This window comes from Nothobranchius furzeri, chromosome 8 (genome assembly GCF_043380555.1).
Source record: "Nothobranchius furzeri strain GRZ-AD chromosome 8, NfurGRZ-RIMD1, whole genome shotgun sequence".
In the NCBI taxonomy this organism is placed as follows: domain Eukaryota; kingdom Metazoa; phylum Chordata; class Actinopteri; order Cyprinodontiformes; family Nothobranchiidae; genus Nothobranchius; species Nothobranchius furzeri.
Window position 1 is genome coordinate 61,295,078 of NC_091748.1, and position 21,951 is coordinate 61,317,028.

The 21,951-nt window shown below is 41.4% G+C and overlaps 1 protein-coding gene across 4 annotated transcripts in view; it reads left to right on the plus strand.

The window, feature by feature from the left end:
• opa1 (OPA1 mitochondrial dynamin like GTPase) overlaps window positions 1–21,689 on the plus strand; it is a 43,443-nt gene extending 21,754 nt beyond the window's left edge. For all 4 annotated transcript variants that reach the window (XM_015970675.3, XM_015970677.3, XM_015970676.3 and 1 more), the window contains 12 exons: window positions 13–77; window positions 263–339; window positions 1,555–1,720; window positions 1,824–1,976; window positions 2,066–2,174; window positions 3,124–3,203; window positions 3,351–3,491; window positions 3,617–3,733; window positions 3,826–3,919; window positions 4,344–4,454; window positions 21,242–21,314; window positions 21,416–21,689. In XM_015970675.3, the coding sequence (XP_015826161.1) occupies window positions 13–77; window positions 263–339; window positions 1,555–1,720; window positions 1,824–1,976; window positions 2,066–2,174; window positions 3,124–3,203; window positions 3,351–3,491; window positions 3,617–3,733; window positions 3,826–3,919; window positions 4,344–4,454; window positions 21,242–21,306 (1,178 nt within the window). In that variant the 3' untranslated portion in view covers window positions 21,307–21,314; window positions 21,416–21,689. The remainder of the gene's footprint in view (window positions 1–12; window positions 78–262; window positions 340–1,554; window positions 1,721–1,823; window positions 1,977–2,065; window positions 2,175–3,123; window positions 3,204–3,350; window positions 3,492–3,616; window positions 3,734–3,825; window positions 3,920–4,343; window positions 4,455–21,241; window positions 21,315–21,415) is intronic.
• Window positions 21,690–21,951: the final 262 nt, after the last annotated feature.

Sequence of the window (21,951 nt, forward strand, 5' to 3'; positions counted from 1 at the left end):
TCTTCTTTCTAGCATCGCGGTTCAACCTGGAGACTGAGTGGAAGAACAACTACCCTCGCCTGAGAGAGCTGGACAGAGTGAGAACACGCCGTTTATAAAGACCCCTTAAATTAATAATGCTATAAGGAAACATGATAATTTGATTGGTTTTGAATGAATAAATAAGATTTATTTTGATTAAATAAGCTTATAAACACTAGACATAGGTTGTAAGAGATTGCTTAAAAGACAAATTATATTGTTTTGTGTTGGTTTTTTGCAGAATGAGCTTTTTGAAAAGGCCAAAAATGAAATCTTGGATGAAGTCATTAGTTTGAGTCAAGTCACTCCACAACACTGGTGAGTTTATAATAAAATCATATAAAATACATAATATTCTATTAATAAATATGGAGCCTTCTTAAAGCAACACTAAAACATTTCAGTGGTTCTTCAGCCATGAACACTGCTGAACGTTTCTGCCGACCAAAAACTGTACTCAACAGCTTCAGTGGTTCGGGTGGGAGCGCTAGTGCTACATAGCTTTACTGTACTGGTAGCTAGCATAAAGGCTAGCAGTTAGCTTTCTCAGTTTGTCGAATATCAATAAAAATCACATAAAGGATAATAATTTAGTTTTGTTGAAGGCGTCATGGCGGAGCCTGGGAATAAAAATCAGAGTGATGTCTTTTGAGACGAAGCATAGAGCTAAGAGTGAACATCGGCCTGACCTGCACTCGTTGGTTTGGTTAAAAGCATCTAAAAAGTAGCAAAGTCCTAATAGTTTTTCTCTTTTTGTGAACTGCCAAACACAAACATACTATATACAACATTTTGTCTGACCACGTTATCTTTACGACAGTTGTAATACTGCTTCCAAACAACAGTGGGGAGAGGCAGGAAACAAATCGGTGAAAATATAGTCGGACGTTGTAAGATCAAACTTTAGCAGCATTTCCACCTTCCAGCCGTCCGTGCGTGCTGAGTTTTTTCTCTTTCTGCATGTATCTGTGTGTGAGTGTGTGTAGTGATAACTTATCCACAAAGAGGAAAACCCTGCTTAAATGAGATGTATGCATTGTGTTACTACCATCCCCCGTGTGTGAGCCTTCAGTTCTCGCAGATCGATGCTCTGATGAATGGCTCATGGGCATGAGCGAGGGTGGCCCTGTTAGCCCACCAGCACAATTGGAGAAAGCGTTTATCGACAGCGGAGAGAGCTAACTTAAACAAAAGGGAGCTAAATGAAATATGAGTGAGTGTTTATGATAAATGAGAACAGGACAACTCTGCTGTGGTGATGGGGGACTCAGGGGGACACAGTCACACTGCTTCTGAGCGGAGATACTAACAGGGTCAGTGTCAAACGCTGTAGCCACAGCTCTGACTACAGAGGTGAACTGTCCCTGCCCCAGCGGGTCTCTTTACACAGCCCTGCAGAACGTTGGCCTGACTAAAGATGTTTACATCTGAGTAGAAAACTAAGATTAGAGCAACAAGCTACATCACAAATAAATAAAACAGAAGTTGCTGTTGTTGTTCCAGAGTCGCATTTCCTTTTGTTCTTTCACACAGGGAAGCTATTCTACAGAAGAAGCTGTGGGAACGCGTGTCCACACACGTCATAGAGAACATCTACCTGCCTGCTGCCCAAACAATGGACTCTGGTACCTTTAACACCACTGTAGACATCAAGCTCAAGCAGTGGACCGACAAGCAGCTTCCACACAAAGCACTGGAGGTAAATAAGATGTTTATGACTACGTTATATGCATCTTCATTTTGGAATAGGGGTATTGATGCTGTAGTCATTTCCTAAACTTTGTGTAATCATCCTGTTTCAGGTTGCCTGGGAGACATTACAGGAAGAGTTTGCCCGTTTCATTGCTGAATACAAAGGCAAAGACCAGGATGATATTTTTGACAAGCTGAAGGAGGCCGTGAAGGATGAGAGCATCAAGAGGCACAAGTGGAACGAGAGGGCCTTGGACAGCCTGGTGAGCACAGAAAAATCTCCATGGCTGTCGTGACTGGATTCCAACGCCAATTCTAATTTACTGTAACGTTTGGATGTTGTGTTTGTCAGAGGGTGATCCAGCACAACGCTCTAGAGGATCGTTCCATCACAGACAAGCCTCAGTGGGATGCAGCAATCCAGTTCATGGAGGAAACCTTACAGTCCCGCCTCAAAGACAGTATGTCAGCTGCATTGACCTCTGATTTACTGCAGTGTGTTTAAAATGCGCTGATCGGTGTCGGGTTACAAATCAAATGACATCCTGTTATGATTCCAACTACACCCAATTATAGGGATGCACCGATGCCACTTTTTTCCAAACCGATACGATACCGATACTTGGATCTGAGTACTCACCGATACCGATTACCAATACCGATACTTCTACCACACAAAAAAATGCAATTATTTGGAATACAGATTTTATTTTCTTCTCTGCTTTCAACAGGAAAAGACTGTGAGGTAGATAAAAAGCAAAATATATGAATGGAAATCATCACGAAACTAAAATATTAGGTGAACAGAAGTGACAAGTTACAGTGAAGCCACTTTCAAGCAACTGCATTGGTATCGGTTCCTGGTATCGGTTAACTTTTACCGATACTGGTATTAGTATAGTATCGGTGCCGATACCGATACCTGTATCACTATTGGTGCATCCCTACCCAATTATTTTTATTTTGCTATAAACTGCTTAAAATCCTAGTTCTAAAATACCCCTGTACCCCCTCTGCAACAGCAACTGCAATTATCTTATTTTGTTGCAAACTATAATATTTGTTCACCTAATTACTTTTATTTTATATCCTCTAACATGGCTTCTGTTGTTCACTTTCGGGTATTTTTTATAGTTACAAATGTATTCAGTTGTAAACAGGATTTAACACGGCACAAGCAACAAAAGTGGCCAAGCAGCTGTATTTATATAGCACATTTTATGCACAGAAGCAGTTCAATGTGCTTTTCTTTAGCAAGATTAGCGCGAACATTTAAAATAACGTGACGACGCAATAAAAATACACTTCTGATTGCATCTGTGTGCAGCATAGTAGCTAAAAGCAGCTTCACCCTGCTAAGACTGCTAATCGCGTTTTGTGTTTTTTTAATGTCTCGTTTTGTTCCTGAAGCCGAATCGGTGATCAGAGACATGGTGGGCCCTGACTGGAAAGAGCGATGGCTAAACTGGAAGAACCGTACTCCAGATCAGGTCAGAATCAGCAGTTATTATGCTGCTTTATAAACCACCCAGACTGTAAAAAGGTAGAAAATCATTTAAGAGTAAATGGCGTTAAACCAGTTAAATCAGAAATGTTTACAAGCTAATGTTTACATCTTAATGTTCCTGGCCCTGCAGCACATTCGTAATGAAACCAAAAACGAGCTGGATCGCCTGCTGAAGCTGCATGATGACCACACCGCTTACCTGGCCAATGATGAGGTCACCACAGTCAGGAAGAACCTGGAGGGGCGAGGGGTGGAGGTCGATCCGGCGCTGGTGAGACCTTAAGCTCGGATCATTTTAACAAGGCTAAATAAATGGATTTCTAGTTGCTGGTAACATCAAAAGTCGTTTTATCGTGTAACAGATTTCTGACACTTTACACTGATTTTTTTCCACAGATCAAAGACACGTGGCATCAGCTGTATCGCAGGCACTTCCTGCAGAAAGCACTGTCCCACTGCAACCTCTGCAAGAGAGGCTTCTATTACTACCAGAGGCACTTTGTGGACTCTGAGGTGAGTGGAGAAGACGATTTGTTTTTGTTTTTGTTTGTAGCTTTTTCACACCTGTACTGAGTTCAGGTTTGACGCTGCTTGTTTTTTTCCAGCTGGAGTGCAATGATGTGGTTCTGTTTTGGAGGATACAGCGGATGCTGGTCATCACAGCCAACACTCTCCGACAGCAGCTCACCAACACAGAAGGTGACGACGAGGCTCCGAGTTTCATTCGTGTTTTCAGTTGATAGAATATCATTTTACATCTAGTTCTTTATTTTATTTTTTTTCCTCTAACACAACTTCTATTGTTCACACTAGGATACTTTTTATGAAATGTAATCATGTTAAATTCTATAAATCAGAGAAGAAATGAATACATGATGGAAGCTGCAGAACTTTTAAATCAGGTCCGAGCTTTCTAGTAACCAGGTGTGTTCAGTAATACAATCAATCCTAGAGTCTATATCCTCAAGTCTGCTCACCGTAAAATAATAAACGGCTTCTCGCTCATCATTTTTAATATTTATAAAACATCATGACAGAATTTAAAAGAAACACTCCCTGAAAGATGCAGTGCCCAGTTTTAGATTTAAATGCTTTATTTGAGAGGTTTCTTCACTTTTTGCAGTGCGGCGGCTGGAGAAAAACGTGAAGGAGGTTTTAGACGACTTCGGGGAAGATGTGGAGAAAAAGACCCAGCTCATTACGGGCCGCAGAGTCCAGCTGGCCGAGGATCTCAGTAAGATACTCAAAAACTGTCCCAGCAGAAGAGGTTTAAATCAGAATAACGCTTATTTGGCTTGGAAGCATTAACGCTTATTATCCTCTCAGGTCAACGCTTTGCAGGTTTTATAAAGTAACAGGTTGCATCAGAGTGGAGCTTGTTCACCGTCAGGAGATGGCAGCGGTGCTTCAACAGTCGGGTTTAAGTCAACAGAGCAGCTGTTCATCCGGCTGATTTTTAAAGAATCACTTTAAAGTTTTCATTTTATTAAAATGTCAAACCAGGGGTAGCGCTCTTTCTCGTCTCTTCCTGCTGAAGAACTGTACTTCCTGCAGATGTAGCTAAATTTGTTTTAGGAAATCTCTTTCAGAGGTGGATTTTGAGATTTATATTTGGACGTTCTAATTGCTCTGAAGCCTTAAGAGAAGTTTGCATCCCCTTGGCTGCGTGCCACGTTCCCGCTCTTCACAAACACAATCACGCAGATCAAAAGCTAAAGCAATTTGCGGGATTTCCGAAGTTATTAAAAGATGACGTTAGATTGTCTTTCTTTCTTTTAAAACCCCTTTTACATAATCACACACATCAGGATGTGGTGCCTGCCGTCAGTGACAGAGTGTGTGTTATACTCACCCTGACTTTACCGGAGGGAATCTTTTAATCTGTCTGACTATCTTCAGTTGCTTCAAACAGGAAAACGCTGCCTGTAATCTTTTTCTACCGCCTCAGGTGTTTTTGTTAATGTGTAAAAAGAGTCAGATGATAGTGCTGATCCTTATTGCTATTTAATTCATCTGCTTTTATTGCACTTATAATTAATTACAATTTCAAAGAGTGTGTTTATTTTGCAGAGATTATAAAACCAGATCCAAGCGTCGTTAATCAAACGAACGATGAGCTGTTTGTTGTGTGTGTGTGTGTGTGTGTGTGGCTGAGATGCAGCTTGTACCATGTGAGTCAGAACACCGGTGTAGACCTGTGAACTTAAGCCCTGCATTAAATCTGTTTCCCCATCTCACCTCGCTGCCATCTGTGGGAAACATGTTCATATTTTTAAAAGATCTTAATGAGTGACATTATTAGTGTAAAATATACAAAATAGTTCCCAAAACTATTCACAGATAAATAAAGTTTGTTTCACTTGATTTGTTCTCTGTGACAGCTGCCAGGCAAAGACAGTAACACACTCAACACAACACGCGTACACACACACACACACACACACACACACACACACACACACACACACACACAAACAAATGTCAAAAAACCCCTAAACCTGCCTGGCCTTGTAGACCCTACAAGCCAAGTCAGTCCCAAACTTTTCCAAACAGGTGTGGTGTTCCTGCTTCCCTCCACCAAAGCCTCCCGTCACTGATAGATGTGGGAGTGTGGTTCGAATCTGTTACGAAATCCTATTAAGTAAAATAAAAAACACCTGTGCACACTCGCCATAACCTCTTACAGGCTTATGGGCAGAATGGGAACTCAGTCGGCCGGTAAATCTCAGTCACTCATATCCCTTAGAAAACATCAGCCAGAATGAAGCAAGGCCTTTATCTCACTCTTTGTTGTTTTTAATAATTTCATCATTGTTGCACAAATGCAGAAACGGTAGATGTTCACAAAATAAATCAATAAAAACCCAACACAGGATCCAGGTTCTGGACGATCATTTGTTTCATGTTTCAGACTTAAATAGAAACAAGAGCTTAAGAGAAGATTAGAAATGTTGAAACACTTGATCATAAATGGCAACGTCACTGTTTACATCAAATCAGGTGTTACAGTTCACGTTATCACATTTCCCATCTCAATTAATTTATTCACCTGTAAATCCATAAAAGTAAATGAGAAAAATTACAGGATTGATTTTATTTTAGCTCATTGTGTAAATTTGACCACGTATCTTCAGCGTGTTGACATCACTCAGCCTCAGCTAACTCTGTGATGCTGTCAGGTATTTTCTCTTCTTTAAGCCTAATAAATGTATCCTTCATGGTTTTTAGCTTCATTAGTCTTTCAACCTGAGTGTAAATGGATCTGGGTCATTAGCTGGCATTGAGCTCTTCATATAGTACTTCCACCCACCAAGAACCAATAGTGTATGTGTGTGTGTGTGTGTGTGAGTGTAGGTTTCAGTCAAGATTGACCAGCAAGGCTGATCGTTGGCTTAAAGAGGACTAAATATACAAAAGTCATTTTTTTTTCATCCTTTTGTGCTGCTTTGTGGATCTCTACTGCATCTATAAACACTCCAAAAAAGATAACTGTCCATCAGTTTTTGCCAGTGTTTGTTTTTAGGAATTGTGTGTCTAAAACAAGCCATTTCAAAAAGTCCCCTTTTGTGATGTCACAAGAAGAATAGAATCACCTCTCACCGGCGAGAGCTGCTGCTGGAGCAGTTCTTCTCTGAGCTCCTCATGGAAAAGGGAGCTTCTTAGCTTATAGTAGCCTGAGTGAGGGAATTTTGGGCATGGCCAGCTGCAGCTTGTTTTCTTAAAGTGACAGCCCTAAAACAGCTCATTCTGCTGAAATCGCTTTATGCGAGAGGGATTTTGTGCAAAGAACTTCATAAACATCTTTTGTATCGACCATGAAACTATTAGAACTTAAGAAAAGGTCATATCTCTCCTTTTCAATCGTAAAATCCCTTGAATTGAGGTTCTTCTGCTCTCTTCTTATCTTGTTGCACAATTTAAGTCTAATCATCTTTATTAGAATATTCAGTTACTGCATTGTAAATAGCAGGAAGTAGAATATTCCTGTGCAGACTCATGAGAGACTTTTCAGCTGTTAGCAGGTATAAACCTGCCACCAGACAAATGTTCTTACTAACTTGAGTCTGATCACGTAAATGAGGGGTTCAGAACACTTGATAGGAGTTCCACACTCATCTTCCGAGCTATAGCAACCATATTCCTGGTGTTATGAAATCATTTGTCCTCAGATGTTGTTCCTGCTTGTTTTAGGGTCCTTTAGAAGGCAGCAGGGCACATTGCCTCAAGCCCAAACTATAGCCTGACCCAGCAGGTCAGACAGCTAATACTATACGCTACTTGATCCAGCCATCTTTATTTTATTGTAAAATCTAAATTCATGTCTGCAGTTTGTTTTCTCATCTCACTGCTTCTGTCAAACTGTCCTCATTTGGTAATCTGACTGAGGGAGAATAGGAAATAAGAGAGGAGACCTTCATCTTACATCTCACCCTATTAGAAAAGGAAGGAAGAGAGGAAGAAAAAAGATAGCGGTAGGAGACGATGAGGGAAAGATAAACACACCTAACAAAGGCAAAAATATGCTCCCAGGGGCGGTCTGCTGGTGAGCTGTGTTTGCTGCAGCTTACGGACAGCCTCAACATTGCTCAGGTTACAAATGCAGGTCAGGTGTGTGCGTCAGAGCGACTGTGTAAAAGCACGATTAATGAATGGTACAGTGTACGCTGCAGTGGCGTGTGTGTGTGCGCGCGCGTCAGATGAGCTGTACAGCACTTTGCTGTCTCTGGAGCAAAGCACAGGACTAACGTGGAAGCACAGAGCAGAGACCGCTGTGCTGCTGCTGCTTAGTTTGCCCACATTCAGAAACTTTCTTTTGTGTGTGTGCAGAGGGTCGGAGTGGAAAACACACAGTGGTGCAGCAGCTTTAATATTTTTGCTTTTCATGGAGTACTTTTTTTATTTGAAAGAACTCAGACATAACTGTCTAATGGGTGGGTGTGTTTCATGGTCAAGTGCACCAACATATTTAGTCACTGCCAAATCAGCTTCACATGAACAATCTCCCAAATGTTTGCAATAAATGGTCGATACCTAAATTATGTTGTCACACTGCTGTGTGATAAGTGTCTAAAATTCTGAAGTAGGACTTATTAATGATTTAATTTGCACTTTAACTCAAGCGTTTTATACTGGTGTTACTTGTAGAGCCTCACATTTGCCCCACAGATTTATTACTGCATTTATTAGGAGTTGTTTTAGAAGAACACCTGGTCCACCCACAGTCTCCAATAATAAGCCCATAATTATCACTGGAGGCTTGTTGGCACTGATGAATGCAACAATTTGTGAGGGGAAAATGTGGATTTCAGCTTTTGTGTGGTAAGGTTATCTGAAGGTTAAGGAATGAGAGGTGTCAACCAAAGTTGTGCTGAAAAACGGCGATAAAGTGCGAGGTGTTGGCATGTCTGTGCACGCAGTCACTTTCTCCTTTTTCTGGGGCTGAAGCAGAACACAATAAAGCTGTGGTTGTCTGGACTTGCTCAGAGGAATGCCCTCTCAGGCTCACGCTCACTTTGTTTCCTTTCATCTCCTCCTCCTCCTCAGTGGTTAGTGAGCGCTCGGAGAGAAGTGCTCCTTAAGGTGCGTGTTCACGTGCGCCTTCATCCAGGATAGATCGGAGCTGCGAGTGTTGATTTCTTTGAACTTGTTGATGTTTTATAGCTTTACGGAAAAGCAGTTACTGTTCTCGTTTATCATGAAGATGCAGTCAGATTAAAAATAAATTGTACTTTTCTGAAAGTCATTTCCACAGTGATTACGGACTGAGGCGAGGTCTACTGCAAAGTTAATCAGTCACAGATGGGCTTGGTGATGTTTTTCTGGAGCATTTTATTTTTATTTGTTGCTATATTGTTCGAAATTCTATCGACATTTTGGTGGCAATCAGTTTAATCATTTTTCAACAAAAAAAAAGAATAATTTTCATTGCTTCTGAAATGTACAACCCTGGAAAAACTTAATTCAGTTATTGTGAACATCCCGTTCTAAATACTTGGATCATGAGCCATCCATCAAAATGCCCTCTGACCATCTCCCACCCCTCTGCGACCCTCTATGTGCACAAATTGTGCGTCCTTTGCTTGGTGTCTTTTGTCACAGATGGAGTGTTTCATTGTTCTGTTTGCAAATTTCATTTAAGGAGTTGTTCTACATTTTTCTGTTTAGAGTCTGGTTCAGTTCTCATAAATATTTAGGTGAAGAACCTGTTGTCTGTGAGCACAGCCTGTCATCTGTCAGCTGGTAGAGCTGTATGTCTATTTGTGAGAGAGGGAAGCAACTCTGAAGAGGTTTGGGAATGGCTGCGGAAGTTTTGACTTAATGATGAGGTTTTTCCAGATTGTTGTTGGCACTGAGCTGTTGTAATTTAGAAGTTAAGAATAAGCAAAGAAAGCTAACAGCTCTCTTTTTCACCATAGAAACACCACATTGTATTATCTAGCATAGTAAATTGTGACACATTTAACGGGGGTGAGTTGTTAGGAATTGAGGCAATACTGCAGAGACAAATTTCTATGCTTCAGGACCAGGGTCCGAAATTAACACTCGCCACTCGCCAAATGCGAGTAAATTGCTCCATTTGGCGAGTAAATTTTTGAGCTCTACCTGCCACCTGGCGAGTAAATGTTTGCACCAAATTAGTTATGTTTATCAGTCATCTTCCACGGATTTCTGATACTCCTCCCGCCTGCATGCAACTTACACAAACGTACGCGAAACGTGAACGCCGCATCCAACGTCATTTCCACCTATCCCATTCAATCAGTTTATCAAGTTAGCAGTTAGCTTCGTGTTAAAACTAGCGGTGAAATGTGGCAGTTTTTAACTGGAGTCAGCCAGCCTTCCAAAAGAAAACTCGTCGAACTGGAAGAAAAATCACCAGGACCAGTGGCAACCAGAAGATTTTGTGAAAAGTGGCGAACTGGAGACGGCGGAGTCGTGAGACAATGGCTACATTATGATGGCCACGTAGCGTTGCTGCCTTTCACAGACACGTTTTCTGCTCGTGCTTTAAACAGGATAGCCGTCTTCTATAAACTGTCCCTCGGCATTCTTCAAATATCCAAAAAATGCCCGTACTTCCGACTTTGTCTTCTTTGAGGGATAATAAATGTCCCAAGTGCTGCCGTCTCCTCCTGCCATTATTTCAGCTTTAGCTTAAAGAAAGTTTTGGTCGTAAACAACAAAGTGTGCATGTGCCGCTGGCAACTTCCAGCAGATGATACGGTGGCTGGTAAGGGTCACCTCGCCTACATCGCAGCCACGGTAAACCCACCGAGATAATACATATATATATATATATATATATATATATATATATATATATATATATATATTTTTTTTTTTTTTTTAAACAAGACTGTTATTATTTATTGTCAACTTTTTTACCGGGGTTTACTGCTACACCGGTTACCGTGACAACCCTAGCCCTGACACACTTTCAGATATTCTCATGGTGCAGCTGTGTTCTCCAGAGATCAAGGACTAGGACCCAAATGAGGCTGTAATGCTTTGGCACAAAGATGGTGTCAGAAGCAGGAGGCCAGACTTCATGAACAGAGAAAACAAGGAGTCTGACTAGATTTCAATGAAAGAGTTCATAAAAACATATCTAAAAATAAATAAATAAATAAATAGTAAAAATTACAAAAGAGTTGTTTTCCTTATTAATTGATGTTTTAATTATTTTGTCACTCTGTTTGGAATCAACATAATATAGAATTACATGCTTTAGGTGGATCTAAATCATTTAGAATTTTGGCCCGTAAAAAATATGCTTGGCCGGTAGATTTTCATCATCTACCGGCCAACTTGGCCGGTGAGTAAAAAATTTAATTTCGGACCCTGTTCAGGACGCTGGGGCAATGACTAAGTTGATTCTGAAATGGTGGCAATAATATTTTGAAAGCATAAGATAACTTTTTGTTCGTATGATTGAGAGTATCAGTTATGTCCAGTGTTATAACATTTTCTGCAACCATCAGATCCTGTAAATCTAGGAGGTAGCCTGAAGAATGGCGACTTTACCTTTCAATAGTGTTTTTTTTTCTTTTCTTTTTTTCAAAATGTAGCTTCACCAGCTTAGTGGCCTAGTGGTAGAGTGTCTGCCGTGGGACTGGGAGATCGGGGTTTAAATCCTGGTCGGGTCATACAAAAGACTAAAAAATGGGACCCCATGCCTCCCTGCTTGACACTCCGCTTTAACCCTCCCACTGTCCTCATGTGTGACCCCGCAAAGAAAGTTGACCATTGAGCAGGATTGATGGTTTATCCCTTGAGGTCCATGTGGCACGGGTGAGGAGTGAGGAGTGAGCACCACCTCACCCCTGCCACGAGGACCTCAAGGGATAAACCATCCATCCTGCTCAATGGTCAACTTTCTTTGCGGGGTCACCCATGAGGGCAGTGGGAGGGTTAAGGGTTTGGTTTGGCGGGTTAAAACACGAAATAGTTCCCAAGCGCAGCCGCAGCTGCAGCTCACCGCGCCCCATGGGGATGGGTCAAATGCGGAGATGTAATTTCACCAGTGTGTGATGATGACTAATGGAACTTTAACTTCCTTGAGTGGTTTTTCCTCACAGTCCTTGTGAGGGATTACAAGACTTTACCTAAAACCAGAGACTCATTTTCCCCCTGCTTTATGTGGATGAATTAGCTCTTAATCTCAGTGCATCCTTCATTAAAGGGCAAAAATCATCTTTCTGAACACTTCAGAGGCCTGATATTCTTTGATTTGCACAAAGTCACAGGCAAACGAACTTAACTCACTTGGAACCAGGTCTGCCTATAATAGGACAAATTTACAAGATTTGTTCCAGTTGCTTCTTGGAGATCTAGATCCAGTCCTGTAAAACTAGGATAACATTTACAGTTCTGTAACTTGGGAATACTTAAAAGTTTTCCTTCTTCAAACATTTATCTTTACAACATCCGGCACTAAAAATCTAACCTCAAGCCCTTCAACGGTGTCAATAAAACCTTTGGCACAACAGCAACCGTGATCACCTGGTGTATTTCAAGACTTTTTTTCCCTACACAACATTTTCTGTTTTTGTTTAGTCTGCCCCCTGGCTGACCCCCCACTGTGACCCATCCAGACCTACATATCCCTTCTCCCTAGGCCAGGCTGCTCTCAAAGGCATCTGTTTTCTAGATAAGAACCGTGAGTGTAAGCGCTGATTCATTGCTCTGTCACTGGCATGGCGTTTGGGTCATTGATACACTCGCTTTCCCTGCTTGTCCATGTCTCCCTTGGCTCGGTTTTACAGCACAACGATCCAGATTTAGTGACAAATCAAGTAGCACACCATGGGATAAGATTCACTGTTTGTTACATTAAGAGATCATGTTTCAGAGGCAGAAACGGTAGAGTTTAAACATTCGCTGTCCCTAATGGTTGCAACCTTGGCAGTAAGAAGTGTATTCATGAATAATGACAGGTTAGGAGAGGATCCCAACTACTCGCCATGCTACTTTTCTCATGACCATGCTGTGAACCTCTGCTTTTATTGTCGGGACAGCATATTAAAGCTGCAGGTGGAGGCAGCTTCAACCTTGGCACCAGTCTTCCCCTTCTTAAAATCTTTCCGTTTCTGCTTTCTATCAACAGCCACCAACTTTTTACAACAATACTTTTTACATGAAGAAGACTGACCTTCTCCAGTTGGACAAGATTAGTTTGAAGGTTTCTCTCTCTTTTTAGTATTCGCTACTCTCCTTGTCCTCTGTTTTGGACATAGTGTAATTACAGGTCAATTAACAGCTTTTTGGCTCGGTCCTCCTTCTGGTGGGGCTTTGGCCACAGCAGGCTTAAGACCTCTGTAAAGTGCCAGTGAATGAGATATCATTTCATGGGGAGATCAGCAGAGAGAAGGCCTTTAAAAGAAAGGGTTTGAAGGAAAAACCATCTCTTCTTTTTTTTCCCTCCACCCTCAGCAACCCACACACCACCAAGCATTGTAAAGAAGGGGGCCTCTGGGATGGAGGGTAGAGGATTATGGGAATATTCATGACCAGATAAAGGGGTGAGCGGTTGATTGACTATGTTTTAGGGCTCATCTCTTAGGTAAACAGGAGCCTAAATGGGGTTTTAAATCGCTACTCCGCTCCACACAGCCGGGAACAGACAGTGGTGACTGTCCTCTGGTTTTTGGTGCGTTTTCACAGGATGTTGAAAAGAAAGCCTCGTCGCTGGCTTTTCTTTATCATGCTGTGGTCTTTTGGTGGCAAACAGATGGTGCTGGGGAAATAAATATCTGTGTCTCACTCTCACAGTTTTTATTCCCAAAATATTGGCTGCTCTCAAAGACTATTCACACGCGGCCATGGGCTTCTGAGAGCATCTGAGTTCTCATTTTAGAGTTATTAGCCGTCTGGCTTCAAGAGAATGTTTTGTTGTTGTTTAACGCCATTTTCATTCACTAATAATTAATGTTTGTGTAATCTAACATTGACCATATTCATTTTAGTAGCATACAAAATAATCTAATTCTGTTTTCTGTTTCCAATCAGTCACAAATTAGTTTCATAGGCCTTTCAAACTGTCTCTGCAAGCAACTGGACAGCTCTAGGACCAATCAGAACAACAAACACAACATATTCATCACGATGGAAATCAGCCAATGAGGCAGTCTGTCATACACCTCGTCAATGTGCTTTTGTTTTTTTCATTATCGTCCAGCCGTATCCTCTTCAATCTCACCTCCACACCCACTCACCCTACAGAAGTCTAGTAAAGCTCCAAACCTCTGCCCACACTTGGCAGGATCCTTAATGTTTGACCAGTGTTAATCGCCCTGCGTCGGAAACTCAGCAAAGCACCTTCTCATCAGCCACATCTGAGGAACTTTGAAGCTTGATCTGGGAGGGGGGTTCCCCGTGTTTTTCATGGTGTGACAGGCAGTGCCCTTGTTTCCTCACCCTCTCATACCTTCCCGTCTCCTTTCTTCAGGTCAGACAAATGTCGGGAATCCTGCACGTATTAGCCTGGATTGAGTTATGTTGTCCTGTGGTCTGGGCACATAGCTTTAATCTGAGCCCTGCGGTAGGCTGCGTGTTGCAATGATGTACCACTGGGGTTATGTTTCATTCAGCCCCACACCTGCTGCTGTGACTTGTCAGAGTTTCCCCTCGACAGGCTCCTTTAATGCCTCCATTAGGTGTAGTAATCTCCCCCTTACGCCCTGCCATTTTGCCTGAGTGTGTTAGCAGAGCATCAAAGGCTGGGACTTTTCCCCCCTGCCACCTGCCAGTAGGGAGCATGTTAGAAGGTGAAAAGAGGTGGAAGTGGCATGACTGTACAGCTCTTACTGCTTTGTGAGGTATTAGGGTCTTTCGCAGCCAAGCTTTCTGATTCAGTCAGGTTTCACAGCTTTTTCCTACATGTTTTGTAGCTTTAGCCCTTCTCTTCTGCCAGTATCTTCTAGTGGAGGTTTCATACGTCTCTCCCAGCATCAGTTTGCTTTCCATCCGTCAAGAAAAAGATATCTTAACAGCAGTTCTCCCATCAAATGGGGCTGCACTCAAGCCCCTTGAGTGTGATATTTAGTTTCCCTCCAAACAAGTCAGAGTTATCACCTTTGTTGCTGATGCTAAATAGATGCTTGGGGCGCTAGTGCTCTGAGGTCCAAACCACAATGATTTATCTTCCTGGAAAAGTCTTTTAAAGCGCAGTTCTCAGTTGGCCCGTCTGTAGGAAAACAATCAACAATAGTTCTCCTGTGGATCTCGTGTTGCTGATTGATCAAGATGGAGCAGCGCTAGTTAGTTCTGCAGAGCCGCTGTTTGAGTTTGTGCTTGGGGGAGATCCAGACAGATTAGCAAGGGTGACGCAGACGCTGAAGAAGCAGCCAGACCTGGAGGTGCAGCTGGCATTGGAAGCTGTGGCTTCCTTTTCTTTCTTTCTTTTTTTTTTTTTGCGTTGGCTCCCAGACTTGTTTCAGCCACTGTTTAACCAGAGATTAAAGCTGCTTTAGACAGCTCGCTCTTCTCGTGTGACGCTACACGTCAGATGGAAGGGTTGCTCATAATATTCTCTATGTAATGGTCGTTAAATTCGTGAAAAAAATAAGTGAGTGAGTGCTTTTCCAGTAGATTCCCCTCCTTTCATGTGAGATGTTGTTATGGTGTCTCCTTCCGTCCATCAGCAATCTGCCCAGGAGGTACGAGCTAAGAAAGGAGGGTGGGAGCTTTGATGTGACTGCTCGGGCCTTCATCATCAGATGTGCTGAGGAGGCCTGCCTTAAGGTTTGGCTGTTTCTATCAGAGGGACCTGAAATGTGAGGGAAGATTTTAACTAAATGTGATGTGACATGATTTAATCTAAAAATGATATTTTTGTTGTTAAGCTTACATCTATATTTAAAAAGGGCCTTATCATCATCATCATCATCATCATCATCATCATCATCATCATCAACTTATTGGACTCAATATCCACATTAAAAAACAAATGAAAACACACAATAACTATGCAAAAATTATAAAAGACATGCATAACAGTGTGTCCACATGGATGACTGGTAACACACTGCATTAAAAACTTTGATCCACCAGCATCCGGACAAGTTTGCTCTTCAGCTGCAGGATTAACTTGTACATCAAATTTCTCATTATAGCTTGAAAGGTGCAGACATGAGCATTACAAAATAAAAGACTTGCTCTACAGGACCGAGGCTTCCCTTGCAGAGTCCTAAATACATCATTATATGCTACTTTAAGCCTATGCAAGCTGGCTTTCTTACTTACACCACAAAGGGGCAGTAGGTTCTATAAAGGTGTATTTTTACATTATCAGAACACACGTGGAGTTTCCTGACCAAAATATTGGCCTGGGCATACAAAGTGCCAGTAAATGTCATCATCGTTACAGAGTTGATCTGTGATGATGTGACCCAAATATTTAGCTTTGTCACAGACACTTATCTTCTTGTCTACCAAATAGAAGTCTGGGAAATAATTATTTCTATTTCCTTTAGTCTGATAAACCAACACAACACTCTTTTTTTTGCATTAAACTGCCCATAATACTTCAGCCCATAGTCAGAGCACATGTTTCGCAGCTGCTGAAAACCAGCACTGCTGCATGAAGTCATCGGCATACATGAAATGATTAATCAGATTGTTACCAATCATAGATCCAGTTTTACAGTTCTTGAGTTGATTTGACAAATCGTCCATGAAGAGGTTGAACAGAGCAGGTGGCAGTAGCCCCCTCGGCCCACCCCCTTACTAACACCAAAGGAGGCTAAAGCTTGGTTTATGCTTGACGCATTCACTTTCCGCTTGGTGATGCGGCTCGCAGATGGAACGCGCTTCACAACTTGCAGCGTTTATGGTTCATGTGGCTTGTCTCTGCGGTGAGCCAATATTCTCCCAAACTGAACGGGGCAGCATGGAGCTCTACGGCATGCATCCAACACTACACCATAGTAGAAGTAAAATTTACTGTTTACAACATGGCATTCCAGCATTTTTTGACAGCGTCCTCTTCTTTTCCGACAGTGCAAGCTATTTCTCTCCAAGAATTATTAACAACATATTGATCACGGTGATCTTTGAGAGCTGAATCTTACAAATGTCTGGATTTACAAACCTCTGCCATACTAGTTCTTGCCAGTCCGCCATGTTTTTCCGCGTCCGCGTGATTAGAAAATTTCCTAGGTGTGCGGTGCAGAAATTTTGGGCCGTGTGGAGGCGCGGTGGAGAGGCGTGGTTGTTAAAATGACACAATTTCACCGTGCGGACCTCGCGGACGCGTCAAGCATAAACCAACCTTAATGTGGTATTGCCCCATGTAACTTGCAATGTCTGATGAGAATACCAGTATGCCAAAATCCTCAATTGCACTTAATTTACAAAAAAACTTAGATGCTTTGACCCGATCAAATGCCTTAGATGCATCATTAAACCCCGTCATCACTGAGGAGCTCTGTGTTAAATAAAACTGAGCTGCCTCTTTCAGGCCATAGATACACAGATCTGCTCCCAGCTTGGATGTAAAACCAAACTGGTGGTGTGTCGTTGTTATACAGCGACACAGTCGATCAAGCAATATCTTTTCCAGAATCTTAGAAATAACACTAGCTAAGGCTATTGGCCTGTAATTATCCAAGCTCCCAACTTTACCAGCTTTGTTTTTTATGACAGGCACTAAGGTAACAGACAGTAATGGATCATGAACCCAGAGAAGCACAGGGCCAGGAGTACCGTAGTCCTAGGACTTTCAAACTTCTGATGTTCTGCTGAGATGTCATCTGAGCCTGTTGCCTTGTTGTTAGACAAGTGTGCTATTGCTTGTCACACTGATGATCACTGCATCCCTGCTAGTAATATTTCCCACCTTGTATGGCTCACTTTGACAGTTATACAAGTCAAAGTAGTGCTGTCTCCATAACTCCTCTATATTATCAGCCCCAGACACTCCTTCTATGGCCCTGGGCAGTACTGTATTAATCCTGTTCAGAGTCCTCATCTCATTCCAGAAGCCCATCACATTATTAGATAAAAGCTTTTCAGCCATAGAGTCCGCTCTCATGTTCTGTTCATGTTTTACAATATAACGAATTGCATATTTATACTTCGAACTGGTGAGCCGTTTATACTCCAGGACCGACCCTGCTCTGGGTCTTCCTGCTTGAACCCATGCCTGATGTGCTAGCGTTGCTTCTGCTTGATGTGCCGCCACATGCTTGGTCCATCCCTGCTTGATGCTTTTAGCCTTGGTACATGTAAGGTATGATCTGCTACAGTCATAAATGGCATCAACAATACCTTCATACGTTACACAGAGGTCCTTATAGTGAGAGATATTACAATTGAGAATTGTATTAATTACGTGTCTGGGTATATGTACATTACTCAAAGCAGTATCTGATTTTGAGCAATATGCCTCAAGAACCTTTTTTGAAAGTTTGGACCATTCCATAATAACTTTGTAGCCCTTGTTTACTTGTTTAATCACCTCTGGAAGTCCTGATTTCCAGCTGCAGGACAAGCGGCACATGATCGGACACAGAATAGATCCCCTTCCCACCTCTCTAGTTAAATCCTCCCTGTCCTCTTTCACACCGTTCATAACTGCCATTATCCACTCTTCTCTCGCCACTGGTATTGTTCCATCTCAACTCAAAACTGCTTCAGTCACACCCATACTTAAAAAACCAGGTGTAGATCCAAACAACTTTAATAACCTTCACCTCATTTCTAACCTACCGTTCATTAAAAAAATTCTGGAAAAAGTTGTCGTCTCCCATCTCCACTCACTCGGAACAAAACACTATGAACTATTTCAATCAGGTTTTCACCCCGGTCACAGTACAGAAACTGCTCTCTTAAAATCACTAATGATCTTCTGACTGCTGCTTATTCAAGCCTTCTTATCTTCCTCATCCTGCTTGAGCTGAGCGCAGCTTTTGATACAGTTTCTCATTCAGTTCTTCTTGACAGGCTCTCATCTATTGGCGTGTCCCATCTCACACTTGACTGGTTCCTCTCCTATCTCTCAGGCCGCACACAATTCATACAACTCAAATCCTTCAGATCAGTTGTCAAAGGTGTGCCCCAAGGTTCTGTCTTGGGGCCCCTTCTCTTCATTATCTACCTCCTTCCACTTGGTCATATCTTTCACAAATTTAACATTCATTTTCACTGCTATGCCGATGACATCCAGCTTTACTTTTCCTTAAAACCCCAATCTCCACTTCGACCCCCCTCACTCTCTTCCTGTCTAGCTGAAATTACATCTTGGTTCACCACAAATTTTCCTCAAACTTAACAGTGACAAAACAGAAATCCTTTTAGTTGACACCAAATCCACCTTTATCCAAATCCCCCAGTTTTTCCCTTACTGTTGATTCCTCCTCTATTTCTTTTTCTCTGCAGGTTAAGAGTCTGGGTGTCATTCTTGACACCACTCTTTCATTTCAATCCCACATCAATGACATCACTCGGTCTGCCTACTTTCACCTGTGCAATATTAATCACCTTCGCCCCTCTCTCACCCCCCACTCTGCTTCCATACTTGTTCACAGCCTTGTCTCCTCAAGAATCGACTACTGCAATTCACTCCTATTTAGTTTACCACAAAAGTCCATCATAAGCTCCAACTGGTCCAGAATTCTGCTGCACGCATCATCTCTTAAACCCCTGTGAGTCACCATATCAGCCCTGTCCTGCAACAGCTTCACTGGCTTCCTGTTAGACAACGCATACATTTCAAAATCCTTCTCCTCACATTTAAAGCTATCCATAACCTTTCTTCCCATACCTGTCTGACCTCATTCACATTATCTCTCCCATCCGTTCCCTCAGATCATTATCCTCTATCACTCTCTCTGTCCCACCTTTCCGTCTCAGCACTATGGGGAGCAAAACTTTCAGCAGCTCTGCTCCCCGTCCCTGGAATTCTCTCCCTCAAGCCATCCGTAACTCTGACTTGCTCTCCTCCTTTAAATCTAGACTCAAAACCCACCTGTTTCAGACAGCATACTGCTAGTGTCACCTTTTCCATCTTCATTGGTTTTATTATCTAGTTTGTATTTTTAGGCTTCTGTGTATGATTTTTGCTGTTTTTAATTTGGTTTCTTTGTTATTTTATTGCTGTAAAGTTTCCTTGTGTCCCTTGAATGGTGCTTTAAAATAAAATGCATTATTATTATTATTATTATTATTATTATTATTATTATTATTATTATACTCGTACATGATCTGCAAAGATTTCAATCCAGCATGCGTATTAGCAGTACTGTTGTAATGATCCAGCCATGACGTAGTGTTCCATGCTTCACTTATATAGGTAAAGCTGTCAGGTGGTAACAATAGCTGGCTAGATAAAATAAGATGGTTATCCTCACAGAACTGCCCCATATGTTTTGCAAACACAGACTGAATGTCTGTGATGTCAGCTTTCAAGTCCCCTACCACACAGATAGATGCAAAATGATGCTCCCAGATAAAAGGGTTAATAAAAGCAAGTCTATTCAAGTATAAATCTTCCTTCTGCAGAGACCCTGGTGTATAGATGTTCAAGATGACAATTTCCATAATTATACATGTGCTGAGGTCCCTTATTGCGGTTAAATGGCTTTTCAGTTCTTTTCAGTGGGGGAAATGAGTCTTACTCATTAATAGTTATGACATCTCGCTACTGATTGGCTTACAGTGAAGTGAATCTTCCACTGCCTCAATTAGCTCTTTTTTTGGGGTAAAAATTGCAACGTTGATGTTTAATCTCCATAAATAACACAAGTCTGAATGTGTTCTTACGTGTTGTGGGGTTGCTAATGCGAACGGTTAGCTTGTAATAGCTAAGTTGAGTTGTGCTCTCTCCTGGATTTTAAATTGACAACAGCTTTCCGTCATCATAAGCTGAAAGATGAGTCCATGAATGCAAATTTACAATGCAACATAGATCTGACTGGCTTTTCTATCGGAGGCTATTGCAGCAAATAAGGGTAGAAGATAGGTATTGATGAAATTCTGGCAATACGATACAGGGGAGGCAATACAATATATCACGATATATTGCGATACATTCAGGCGATGTTAGCGATTTTTTTTTTGATTGAATTTTCTTGTGTGTAAATTCAATGAACAGTCCAAATCGATACTTAACATGTTTAACATGAGGTATCTGAACCACAATAGAGGGATTTACATCTCAATGGTGGAAACAAAACCTGTTGCACACTGCTTCCAACTAGTGGTCGGTGTTTGAATTGCACCAAAAGAAAAGAAAATACACAAATGTTTGCATGTAAATTCTTCCAAGAATTAGATTCACAGCTTTTGAATATCAATATAAATGTACTGAAAAAATATCACGATATACTGCCATATTGATATTTCCTTACATCCCTAGTAGATGAGTATTTTCATGTTTGGCCTGCATGTGTAACTCAGACTGATTAATCATATTTTAAAAAACAAATAAAAGCAAGTATTATACATTTCACATATATTTCTTTTCAACTTTCAAAAGTACTTGTTTTTGAACAGTGCTGACAAAACTTCTCATTTTTGCAGAAAAGGTTCGTGAGATCCAGGAGAAACTTGAAGCTTTCATAGAAGCTCTTCACAAGGATAAATAACAGATCAGGTATTTTTACCCCCTCAATAAAAAGTGTTGTATGTAAGTAAAATGTGTGATCTGGAATTAGGAGTGACTTGGTAATGACGTTTTCTTTTTTTGCATTGCAGCAGAAGGAATGAACTGAACAAAGGCATCGCATCCATAAATGACTCTCTGGCACTGACTCAACCGTTTCCTGGTTTCACCACCTCAACCTGGCTTCCCATTTCCTCTCCCACTGAACAGAAGCAAGATACAGACACAAAATTCCTGCATTTCTCTGGCCTCTGATGTTTCTTTGAAACAAACACGGGACGGGAGCACATGGAGTAAAATAACTTACTAAACACAAACATTTCATCGAGCTGTTAGAATCTGTTGTCAATAAATAAGGACTGTCAACATGTTTTTCCTCCTACTTTCTTTCTTCCTTTTTACCTGGTGCTTCTAAACTGTTCCACATTACCGGGCAAATAAACACAAAAACTTCATTTCCTCCTAAAAAATTCAAATAGTCGCACTTTTGGCTTATTACACTTTATTTTTTATAAGTATTGTCCATTTATTCCAAGTAAAATGTGTAACTCAAGAAAAAAAAAACTAGGAATTAGTTCAGTATTTCTTCAACACTTTCAGGAGTTTTATTTCATAAATGCAAATTTAT